This window comes from Tauraco erythrolophus, chromosome 8, assembly GCF_009769465.1.
Source record: "Tauraco erythrolophus isolate bTauEry1 chromosome 8, bTauEry1.pri, whole genome shotgun sequence".
Lineage (NCBI taxonomy): Eukaryota > Metazoa > Chordata > Aves > Musophagiformes > Musophagidae > Tauraco > Tauraco erythrolophus.
The window spans coordinates 20,230,019-20,242,097 of NC_141472.1; the positions used below are offsets into that span (position 1 = coordinate 20,230,019).

Below are 12,079 nucleotides of genomic sequence, written 5' to 3' on the forward strand. Positions count from 1 at the left end.
ATATTTCCCAATTCAATGGTTTTTAATTTCAAGAATAAAAGGGTTGGAGGGGTCTTTTCAATTAATATCTTTGAATAGGCTTAAACTTTCTTGTAAAGGTAAAATCACTTTGGCTTAATCTTGTGATTGTGAATTCGTCTATTTTTCTTGTTGTTTAGCAGAATATATTTACAAACTATTTTATTTCAGACAAAATTTATACTTCATTAGTGCAATGCTTTGATGACCAATGAGTATCTTGTATCAGACTAACGTGCCTATGGTTTTGGTTTTATATGCAAATAAAATGTCTATTTCCTTTAGATCATGCTTCTTAAATCTGCAGCCTGTGGTATTGCCACATTGTTGCAGTGACTAGTACATGCATGCGTTTTTCAGAGTGTAGCACAGAGCAAGAGGAAGTTGAAAATACTTTGGTTTCAACTGTATAAACACACTCGTCAGTAAACGTGTTATTCCTTTAATGGTTGAGGACTGTTTCTGATGTTTTAAACAAAGCAGAAATGCCGACTTTAATAACACACAGAAATAGTTGTGTACATGTGAGACTTCTGAATTCTATAGATTATTCATTTCAGAATTTTGTACATTAATCTTCTGACCACTGCTGAAATCTGATCTCCATGGAGCCCTTTGTCTAAAAGTTGCAAATCCTAGAAGGATATCAAGCCAGGGAGAGACCCAGTTTTATGGTCTGTATTTATTAGAACACCCATTAATTAAGCTGTTGTTATTAATAGCCAATAAGTACTCGTGGAGTGCCATAACTTGCTTGCTCACTTCTACATAGTTGCCTGGCTGCAGCAACAGCTGGGAGGCCGATCCCTGCTGCTTGCTCAGAGGTGGAAGGTCGCACTGACATGCCAATGACTTCTAGGTAGGTGTTCAGAAAGTGTTCGAAGCCAAGTTGGATGGGGCTCTGAGCAACCTGATCTAGTGAAAGATGTCCCTGACCATGGCAGAAGGGTTGGACTAGATGGTCTCTAAAGATTGCTTCCATCCCAAGCCATTCTGTGATCCTATGAAAGTTTTCCAAGGGGTCCGTTCTTTCATCAAGTGTGTGTATAGTCCTGTAGTCTTTGTTCGCCTGTAGCAGCCACCATGGGTTTGGGTGTTGTCTGAATCATACAGCGTGTTCATGCTGGCGCCTGTGTGCGTGCTAGTGGCCTTGTAGAGATTCAGCTGGTGTTCTGAGTTTGTGAGCTGCTGCAAATTCAGCAGGGATGATTTTCTCTGAAGCTTCTCTGTTCTTGAGAGACTTTCACGCACTGCCTCTCAGCACTTCTCTTCTTGGCCTGCTGTATTTCAGTAGCTATTTCCCCATCCACGCACACAGGTACTTAGAGAAGCCACTCACACAGCTCCTACAGAAGGGGCTGTTTACAGCATTACTGTTGTTGAGAATGTGTGAATATCTGGTTAGTTTACGTTCTTATAGTAAAGCTATGTACACAGCTCCATGGCTGCTGTTAGCCAGCTGTCTTTTTCCCCTTTTTTATGGAAATTAGAATTACTTTGCCATAGCTATTTATTCTGAGGTGTTCATGTATCTATATTTATACATATATATATATATTTAGATGTGGTTGCCATGTATGAAGACGTTTCATGTGAAGGGAAGAACATGAAAAAGAACTCTTACACCTCTGTTAGCTGTCAGGGGCAAATGTGAGTGTTCCTGTGTCAGATGCCTACAATGAGAACAGAGTTTCTAGTGGCTTCTTGCTCACAGTAACAAGACAGGTTTTAGTGGCAAACAGCAGGCAAGAAAGAGTGAAGCTGAAACCAGTGAAGAATGACACAACGTTGATTTCTGAATTGACCGTTGCCAAAAGATTATCAGGGCAAATATTCTCCCCTTATAGCTTCCTCTAATTTCCCACAGTCAAGCAGTTCAGTCTCCTTTGTTTTCCCTGTGGCTCTTCTGACTAAATAAGATCTGTATAGCTGTTTACAAAAGAGTGTTTAATCCTATCCTAAGAAAATGAACTAGTCAACTCTTTCCAATTTTTTTTCTGTTTCTGCAATTCCATACTGGATGTTATCTTCTTTTGACTGAATGCTCATCTGTAATTCTAGGTACTGCATTCAAATATTTTAACAGTCACAAATACACCAGGTTGATACTAAAGAAAAAAAAAAAATCCTTCTTTCCTTAGTATGGCTCACTGTTATTCTCCAAAAACTCTCATTGACTGTAAATAGTCTTTTAGGACACTTGGGGAAAAGTCTGAATGAACTAATGAAGCCTGATGACAAATCTAGCCTCTGAGCTTTGTAAGTGAGAAAATGTCATCATCTGAAGTCTGTCCTTTTTTAAAGCTGCAGTTTGCCATCCCACTTACAGTTCTATGAAGTGCTCAGAGAAGCACACACAATTTGCAATGGATGTATAAAAAGAAAAACGATCTGTAAGACAGCTAAGACCCGATTACTTAAAGCTTTGTGGATGAATTTTAAAAACTTAAGCTTAATTGAGAGCAAATGGTAATTGATGTAGCCTGTATGACACAGGTATGAGATGTTCTCTTTGAATTATGTTTTAACAGTGGAGTAACTAAAGTCTGCTGGTCTTAAGAGTGTAGTTTTATGTGCCATTGATTGCTGTAGCTAGTACCAAAAGAATAAATACCTTGTAAAAATCCTGTCTGAAGGCAAATCTAAGGTCTGACAATATCAAGGGTTTCCTGAGAAGGAAGGCATTGGTCACAGTAAGGCATTTCTAGGTTTTGAAACAGCAAATGCAGGTACTGCATTCTAATTGATAATATACTTGACCTAATTGCCAAGCTAAGAACTATAGTCAAATCTGTGTACTATTTGCTTGCGACTAAGGAAATTTTATTTCTGTGCTCAAACAGTTTCTTCTGCATCAGGTTATGCATATGTTTTGCAAAGCTATGAATGTGACACTCCAAATACTTTTAACTTAGTAGCTCTCAAGAGAAGTTCATGGGTAAGGGATAAAGGCTTAAAAAAAAGACAGGGTTTGTGGTTTTTTTTCCGTTTTACTGAACCATAAAGCTCTTATGTTTCTCTTGTTTAAATCCAGAACAATGGACTGAAACTGAAATGTACATAAGGGCACTGTGAAATGTTTTCCTTATTCAGAGTGTGGGTAGACATGACGGTGCTAATAGTGCCATGAGTTTCTTGGAGAAAAAAACCTTAGTACATGATCAAAACTGAATTATAAGTAGTAGTAGCCTTAGCATAAATTGAACCAGTGTTTGTCATAAAACTAAAGTCACTGTCGTGGGAATAATTTCACTTTGACGATTTAAATGATTTTTTTGGAGTTTTTTTTGGAATGTTTTTAATTGCATAACTGATTCTACTTGCATAGTGTTATAGAAATTCTCATTTGTTCCATCAAACTGTTTTCATTTAACAGTTGCAATTAACGGTCTATAATTGTATTTTACAAACTGATTAATTTTTGGTTTTCCTCAGGAAGCGTCACTGCAGCAGACCGCACAGCCTACATCAACAATAGTTCGTCCAGCATCGCTCCAGGTTCCTAATGTGTTACTTACGAGTTCCGACTCAAGTGTTATTATTCAGCAGGCAATACCATCACCAACATCAAGCACGGTTATTACCCAGGCTCCATCCTCTAACAGACCAATAGTGTAAGTTACGTGAATTTTAGTAAAATGTTTTCTTACAGAATTGGAAAACACTGTCTTGTTTACTTTCAGTTACTGTTTCTGCAGTTAATGTACAAATTTGAGATACTTTGGTGTAAAGTGGTGCTTTACTACATATGAAACATACAACTTTAACTACATGTGAAGTATAATTCCATGTTCTCCACATCACTAAATTCATATTTTTGATCTCCAAGTAAATATTACAACTGTAAACAAACAAACCAATTTAAAATAACATGTAAACTTGTTCTCTGCTCTGGATAAGTTTTCTTTTATATAGTTCATTCCTTTTTCAGTCCAGTTCCAGGTCCTTTTCCTCTGCTGTTACATCTTCCTAATGGACAAACCATGCCTGTTGCTATTCCTGCATCTATCACAAATTCTAATGTGCATGTCCCTGCTGCAGTTCCAGTAAGTAAGCATGATGCTATATTAATTTGAAAGTGGAGCAGATTTGCATAAGTGCAGCATAGAAGTTAGTTTTAAGCAGCTTGATAGCTGTTTTGGCTTCAGAGGGTAGTGCTGTCATATGCTCTCTATTATGATAACATACTCAGGTTTTCTTCATTTTTATACTTTATCTGGTCAGCTTGTTAGACCTGTCACCATGGTGCCTAGTATCCCAGGAATCCCAGGGCCTTCCTCCCCACAGCCAGTGCAGTCTGAGGCTAAGTTGGTAAGTGAAAAACTCCATTATTCCTCAAGAAGAATAACTTGAGAAATTAATTAAATTCTATTGCTTTTTAAAACAGCTTTAGTTTCCTTTTGTTAGTCTAAATTTTGCAAGTACAAATTTAATAAAAACATAAAAATAACAGCTGCATTTATTTTACAGTTATTTCAAATTCAGACCTATGTTCTGTTATTAATGGTCATTTTGATCTTATTTTGAATCATTCTTTTAAATGAACTAGTTTAACTAAACTCCTTCTTGCTCCTTGTATTGGAGGATAGGAAATGTTAGTTGGAAGAAAGACAAGATTAGTATCGTGTTAACAGTGAACATCACCTTCAGAGAAGCAGAATGTTTCCTCTGAAAGGATATGATATTTTGTAATAAAACTAGGAAAAGTTTTTTTAATGATGTTTTCAGAATCTCAACTGAATATAGTCAAGATATATGGCAAGAGATTTGTGATTAGATATGTGTCCCTGACATACTTAGGAAATTGTTTTGTGTGGAGATTGTTTCTGTTGTGTCAGGACAATTTTGGGGGTTTGGAGGTTATTTGGGAAAACCATGAGTAAAACAAGCAGAAGAGAGTTTATTTTGTTTTTTTATAAATATTAGTGATCCAGTTGTGGTAGTAGTTTGAATTAATCGATTTCTTGAAAAATTTTCTGCAACATTACATAGTTACTTCTCTGTTTTTGCTCTCTTGTTTGTTCCAACTGTTCTAAAGCAATAGAAATAATTAACCCATTTATGTATTTACAAGATGCCTCTGTAAACAGTGTCTGTCTTGTGAAGTAGTATTCCTCTTCTGACTCATACTTTGCACTGAAAAATAATCAGGAACAGCTGCTAGATAAAATACATTTTTGTACATAGATATTGGTAAGTGGGAGGATGCCCTTAACATCCTTTGATATCTCATTTCTTTTGACCTAAACCTGTGGGCTTTCTTTCATTACCTATTTTCTCTCCTTAATCCACAATATGAAAAACAGTGAGTCTGGAGTAATGAGATTCCAGTAGAGTGGGCACACTAGACCACATTCACCAAATACTGAAACTTGTGGAGAGCTGGTCACCAGTGCACTGACTTTTCCTAATGCTGTCAGGTCTTCCTTCGTTTTCCTCCTCTGTTGAACACTATGACTTTTAAAGCAGTGTAGAGAGGGACAGAAAGGAAGAAGGTCTGTTTCTGTGCATCCTTGTCCCCCTAGGGATGGGAAAAGGAATCTGTTAATACCTAAGGAAATATTTAATTGAATCAGCTCTGATGAGATAAATTCATCTTAAATCCAGGAGAGAAGAATGTAAGAAAGTTGAAAACAAGAATTGTTTTCCCAGAAATTGCACGTTCCTTAGAGTTAGGAGACTCATGCACTGAATTCTGCTTTGTGAAATCCAGGAGAAACTGGTTCCAAATAATTTTTTAGATGGGCAAGAAATTAGGTTTTTAAGCATATTACTGAGGTGATTTGCTTTTACAAAGCTTTAAAGGGGGGAAGGAAATACATGTATGTGGTGAAGACTTTGATCTCACATTGAAAGAAGCAATCACTCAGATGCAAAGAAAAACAAAGATTGTTAGACTTAAAATTTAACAGTCTCATTAGTCTTCTCGTTAGAATTTAGCTAATATATGCACTTCAGTGATTGCTTATCCTTTTTTTAAGTGAGACTGTAAAAAGGGTATTTGCAGTATTTCTTCTTTCTTTGTTGCTTAATACAAAGCATGACCAGAATTCAAGAATATCAGAATTATGTATGTTTCTTATGCTCATTTACTTTTATGTAGTGCCTATTCACAAAAATAAAAAACTTAATTTCTTATCAGTCCTAAAGTAAAAGCAATTTAATGAGAAACTTAATGTTTATGTAGAAAAGCTTCCAACAGGAAGACTAACTCACTATGCCATGTGATGCATTGCTGGCGGAAGTGTGATGGTTTAACTGTAAAGTTCCATTTAATTTTTAAAATCTAAGTCTTTGTGAGGCCAAATCCTTTCTTTTTCGTGTATCTCTTGAAAATAATTTTGTTTGCTTTATACTAAATTCTGCAAAGGTACGGTAGTCAGGTTTATTTTTCACATGTGTTCCTGGTTAAGCCAACAGAAGACTTAATGTTTAGTTTTACAGTTACTTGTTTGCTTTTTATTTCAATAATAGTTCACATTTAAAGTTGAAATATAAATTATTACTGTGAATTAAATTTATGTAAATGAACAGTGTATGTTTCATCACAGTATATGTTTCATCTATTAACAGTATACTGTAATTTGTGGATTTATTGATATGTTTAAGTTAGCAGAACACTGGGAACACTTCCTCTGTCCTTTTGCCTACTGTAGACTTCACCTCAACATGAAGCAGAAGTGTGGCTATCAGCCTAGTATTGTTAGTGTCTTTTGGACAGAAAGCTGGATGAAGGGGAGAAGTTGTGATGTTCCCTTCTCAACAATCAAGGCCCAGGAGTCAGGATTTTTATAGATCTTTGGAATTTTCTTGGCTGTTGCTTTTAGTTGTTATTTATCCTTTAAAGAATGTTGTTGCTGTTTTTTGTGGACAGACCTTGCAGTCTCACAGACTTTTTTTTTTTTTCATGTTGCATTATAAAATGTAGAAATAGAATATGTAGCAAACAAAAAACATACTTGAATAGTTTTGCAACTATTCCTCAGATAGTAAGGTAAGTTTGGTAGTGTATGGGATGCAAACTCTGGAAAGTTAACGTTTTTTCTTCGGATCTCAAAAGGATTTTGTTGTATATGCTTCTGGTCATTGTTGTTTGAATCTTTCTTTTGTTCAAAGACCATACTTTCCTAATATGATAGTCTGCATTTTCTGCTATCATATGTATGACAATACTATGTCAAGGTAGTCTTAATTGATGCAGATATACCTACTTCAGAGAATGAGCGGAATTCTTGAAGAACTGTTAGTGGTAACTTTGTCACTTTAAGATGTAATATCCCGGAATTGCTGAATCAGCAATCAAATATAAATCTGTCCTATGTAGAAGATACAACTCCTTATGTTTTGGATGAAATACCTGGCACAAACCAAGGCAGGAACCAGGCACTTCCCTTCATTTATCCTTTGTGCCTTCCTTTACAGAAGCTATTTCTGCAGTTCATTTCTTGCATGACCTTTCAAGGAACTAAAGGTATCAAATATGAATACCGGTTGTTTCCTTATGAGTTGCATACACCAAATTGTACATAGAGCATTGTATAATTCTTTATATAAAATCATGAATGAATTTTAGTTAAACTAACTGACGTTTTTGATTTCTAAAAGCTAAAGCTTAAAATAGCTGGCAGAAGATATCTTTGGTAATGGGCATAGGATGCCTTCTTTTAACACAATTAAAATTTTTCTTCAGCTATCCTAGAACTCTTAAAACCCTTAAAAGATAAGGGAACTAATATACTTGCTGGATATTTTTTTTCCCCACTCTGGACAGTTTGTATGGGCTCTCTTACAACATTTAAAAGTGGTTTTAGATTAGAGTGTCCAAGCTTAATGCCTAATAATCAGAACTGTGTATTTATTTCTATATTTCATAAAGTTTTCAATTTGAAGTGTCAAAACTCCTTCAGCATGGCAGTTTCGGTTGTTCATTTGAAGTGAGTTACTGAGATGTCACTTCTAGAACTCTTTTTTCTTTGCTGAAATGTTCTTTCCTGTGGTTATTATTGAAGCCTGACATTAAATGATCACATGAATTCCACAGAGGAATAGTTGCATGTGAGAACAGGTTCACTGAGTGAAACAGCAGATAGAAAAATGTATACCAACTGCAAGGAATAAGGACTGGGAGGAAAATAAAAAAGTCGTAAACAAAAAAAAAAAAGAGGAAAAAAAAAAAGCCCATGAGAGACAAAAATTTAAAAACTGGCTATGCAGTGAGCCAAATCCTTATGATGGTGACATTATTGGAAGAGGCTCTTGACTGAAACAGCTGAAGTTTAGCGGAAGAGTGTGTTAAGCACCATCGTATGTGTCTTCTTCAGCATTGAGACATACAGTGCTGTATGTGTTTCAGTGCTATGGGATAATTACATGAAATTAGATTGCATTTTAATTTTATTGTCCAATATTGAAGTTACTGTAGTGAACATAGCTGCTCCATTCACACCTGTGAAAGGCACTGTAACTATAGTTTTGAACATTCTTGAATCCTTTTTCTGCTATTGCTTGTAGAACTGAAGTGAAATATGACTAGAGATTTCATTCAGACACAAGCTGTTTTTTACTGTTATTCTTTTGAAAGTATCCTGGTATCTTGTACTGAGAATAATATTCAATAGAAGTGAAAATAAATTTCAGATTTCTGTGGCACACTTAAATTGTTAAATTGTAAATTGTTAGTTTTTCTGATGTGACTCCATATTTGTTATTGTGCTAAAGAAACTAACTTCCACATATTTAAGTAAAATCAAATGCATAAGTCAGTTTTGTGGTATTTTAGAGAGGCTTAGAAGTAGATCCAATTGCTGTGGTTTGTTGTTTGTTTGTTTTTTTTTTTTTTTTTAAAAAAAACAACAAAACAAAACTACTTCCTAAGATAAGGATGCATGATTCTAAATATTACAGAATTGCTTCTGAACTCTTTGTGAGAAGATCTGTAATTGTATACTTTCTGTATATGAAATGTGAGCCATGAGCTACTCCGAGTTGTACAACATCCTTTTTTTGAGTGTATAGCTTGTGGATGCAAACTTAACGTTCAGACCCTTCTGCATGGATCACAGAAGTTTCCAAAGAACTTAAAAATCACTTTAAGACTGAACGTTTCCCTCCATCTCCTCCTACCCATACAAAACCTTTTGTCACAATCTGAGAAATACCTTGCACACAGTGGGCAACCAGTAGGCTTTCTGCAGGAGGTTTGTACTGAGAAGTGACAGAGGGCAGCTTGGCAAATGTTCAGAAATCGACATTAACTTGCTGGAGCCCGGCATGGGACCTTGTGTTCAGCAGAATTCTTCTGACCTGTCTCTCTGCATGCCGAGCTAATCAGCAAACACCTAATGAGCCTACTCTAAAGAAACAGACCCTCTCACAACCTACTTCATTTTCATATGTTCTCTGGGGGTGGAGAGACAAGACTTCATAAGGACTGATGATGCTGCAAAGACCACAATAATGATAATTAACTTGCTGAATTTAGAAGATTATGCTGTTAATTAGTTGCAAAATAAAGATAAGTAATAGAGCAGCAGATGGTAGGATAACACCCAGGAGAAGGAGGGTTATTACTCTGATGAGCTTTTGTGGCAGATATGAAATATGGATCTGAGTTTTTCACAAATTGTTTGTGGAGAATATTATCTTGTTTCTGTGAGCTCTTGATGGAATGATCTAGTCCTACCAAATTTTGACAGGTGCACTGAGGATTTGTTTTCAAGGATATACATGAACAATAAAACCTTGCTAATAAAGACTTTAAAAGCTATTAAGCTATTAGAATGTACCACTTTTGTTCTGCCTTTAATAACCAAATAATATCAAACAAACCTTGGTTGTCATCAGGTTTCCCTACGTAATAATGCTTCTATACATTTATTCTAATATTTGTTTCAATATACTTCATTTTTAAAACTGAAATTCTGATTGTATTTGGGGTAACTATGTCACTACTCACAGGAAGCACAGCATCCATATAGTATTTTACTCTAGCATTACATTACCTTCTAAGATATGAAACCTTTTAAATACATGAGCTGGATATCTCCTTGTGAAAATCTGTAGATATTCCTCAGATTTTCACAATATTTCTTCCTTTATGGATAATTTCAATCATAATTATTTGAATTTCAACTTTTAAGCTCTGTAATATAAAACTAAACCCAATTATTTACTATTTTCATTATACATTATGTTTAACAATGTAATTTTCAAAAGGCATTTATTTACTTATAAATTTACAAAATTATAATGTTTAGATGTTAGCATTATGATAGGGAAAGTTAAGTCCTACTTTGTTTGCACGTCCATCATGCCTGATGATAGATATTTTCTAATGAGATAGGATTGTGCTTTTTCCTTCACTTTCTACTGCCATTTTCAAATTAAATATAAAACGTACAAGATTTAATAGCGTGAAATTCCTTTCTTTTTAGGTTAACTTTGCAAATATGTCTTTAACACAGAAATGCAGAATTAGAAAGAATGGAGCTAGACAATGTTACTTGCCTTATGTGCACATTAAAAAACCAAACCAAAACAAACCCTAATTAGTTTTATTTCATCTCCCAAATCTTCGGAACTTGTACTCTCTTTCACAAAGGAAGTGGATATGCTAGTGAAACTTTTTAAGTAACCAACTTTAAGCAAACACTACAAAGCGTTTCTAGGAGTTCATAGACTAATAGTTTTGAGGTATTTTCGTGGAGATTTGCTCCTGCAGTCACAAGCAGAGTAGATCAGACACTCTGGCCATATGCATACTAACTGTATAAATGTTTATGCTCCACTGCCATGAAAATTAGAAGTTAGCTTGTTATCACTGAATTTCCATATTCAGACACTTGGATGAAATCCGATCATTTTTACTTCTCAAGGCAGCGGTAGAGGAGTATACATATGGTAAGCTGCTATGTCTTGGTTGACTGATCTTTGAGACAGTAACTTTAAAAAACCTCCTGATATGATGGATTGAAATAGAGAGCATACCCTCTGAGGTTCAGCAGTAGTTAACATAGACACATTGTAACTAAGTTGTTACAACTAATTTGTGCTGTCACTACTGTCTTCATTTTGACTCCTGAAAGTTTGGCACATCCTGCTAAACAGCAAGTTACGATACAAGAAATACTTCAAAAGTAATTCAGGTAATAAATGAAAACATCTTGTGAAAAATCAGATGTTAATAACTTACAGAAGGGATAATGGATAAAATTGTCACATTAATATTAAATACTTGCTACTTTCTTTAAAAAATATTTTTTAAAAAGTGATTTGTAAGTGATGTGTCTCCCAGGTAGTCCTGGTGGTAGCTTGAAAAATTTTACCATTTAACAACCTGGATTGGTTAGAATTTAAAGGGGAAGCTGTGTGGAAATCATCTAATCAACCTTTCAATTGTTGCAATTAGATCATAGAGTTTAGTTTAGTAATTTTAGTTAGACAATTAGAAAACTTAGGTCTTTCTGCACTTGTTTAGCTGGAGACTGAGATTGAAATTTTTTGTTAGCTTATTTTTCCAAGGTGAATTAGGAAGCTACAAGTTGATTCTTCAGTTTGTTTTAATGCTCTAAAGAAAGAGTTAAAACAACTACTGAAGGGCTTAGGATTTTCTGAATACTTTACATATACTAAAAATTATAGACATGTTATCTTAAAAATTGTCATCCTGCCCTAATGCCTGCAGCTATCCTAAGTTCTTGTTGTTAGAGCTGAGCACTGAGGAAATTAGTTAATGTAAATTTGTCTTGTGTACTTTTCTTGTGTACTTTTCCTTCTTCGTTCTGGGAAGCTTACAAAGTTGATACAAAAATGAGGTGGGGGACAGAACGTCATTAACACCAAATTTTTGTGTATACTTTAAAAAATAACGGGCCCTATTTGAGAGAATGTGTTCTCTTACATTCAGTAGAGCTGTCACTATGGAAGAGATTTACTACAGAAGTCACTGGCTAAATATTTCGTAAGAGCAAGCCAGGAGAGGAATGTTGGAGTTTCTCAGTTCTCTTTGTAGTCCTCAAATGGGAAATCTACTGGTGGTGGTTAGACACTACAGCCATCTATA

The 12,079-nt window shown here is 35.2% G+C and overlaps 1 protein-coding gene across 3 annotated transcripts in view; it reads left to right on the forward strand.

Annotated features, from left to right (window-relative positions):
• Window positions 1-12,079, forward strand: part of ATF2 (activating transcription factor 2) — a 51,086-nt gene that overhangs the window by 19,750 nt on the left and 19,257 nt on the right. For 2 of the 3 annotated variants that reach the window (XM_086616104.1, XM_009978526.2), the window contains 3 exons: window positions 3,454-3,632; window positions 3,950-4,064; window positions 4,243-4,329. In XM_086616104.1, coding sequence (XP_086472230.1) covers window positions 3,454-3,632; window positions 3,950-4,064; window positions 4,243-4,329 — 381 coding nt within the window. The remainder of the gene's footprint in view (window positions 1-3,453; window positions 3,633-3,949; window positions 4,065-4,242; window positions 4,330-12,079) is intronic. The other variant, XM_086616105.1, reaches the window with a different exon arrangement.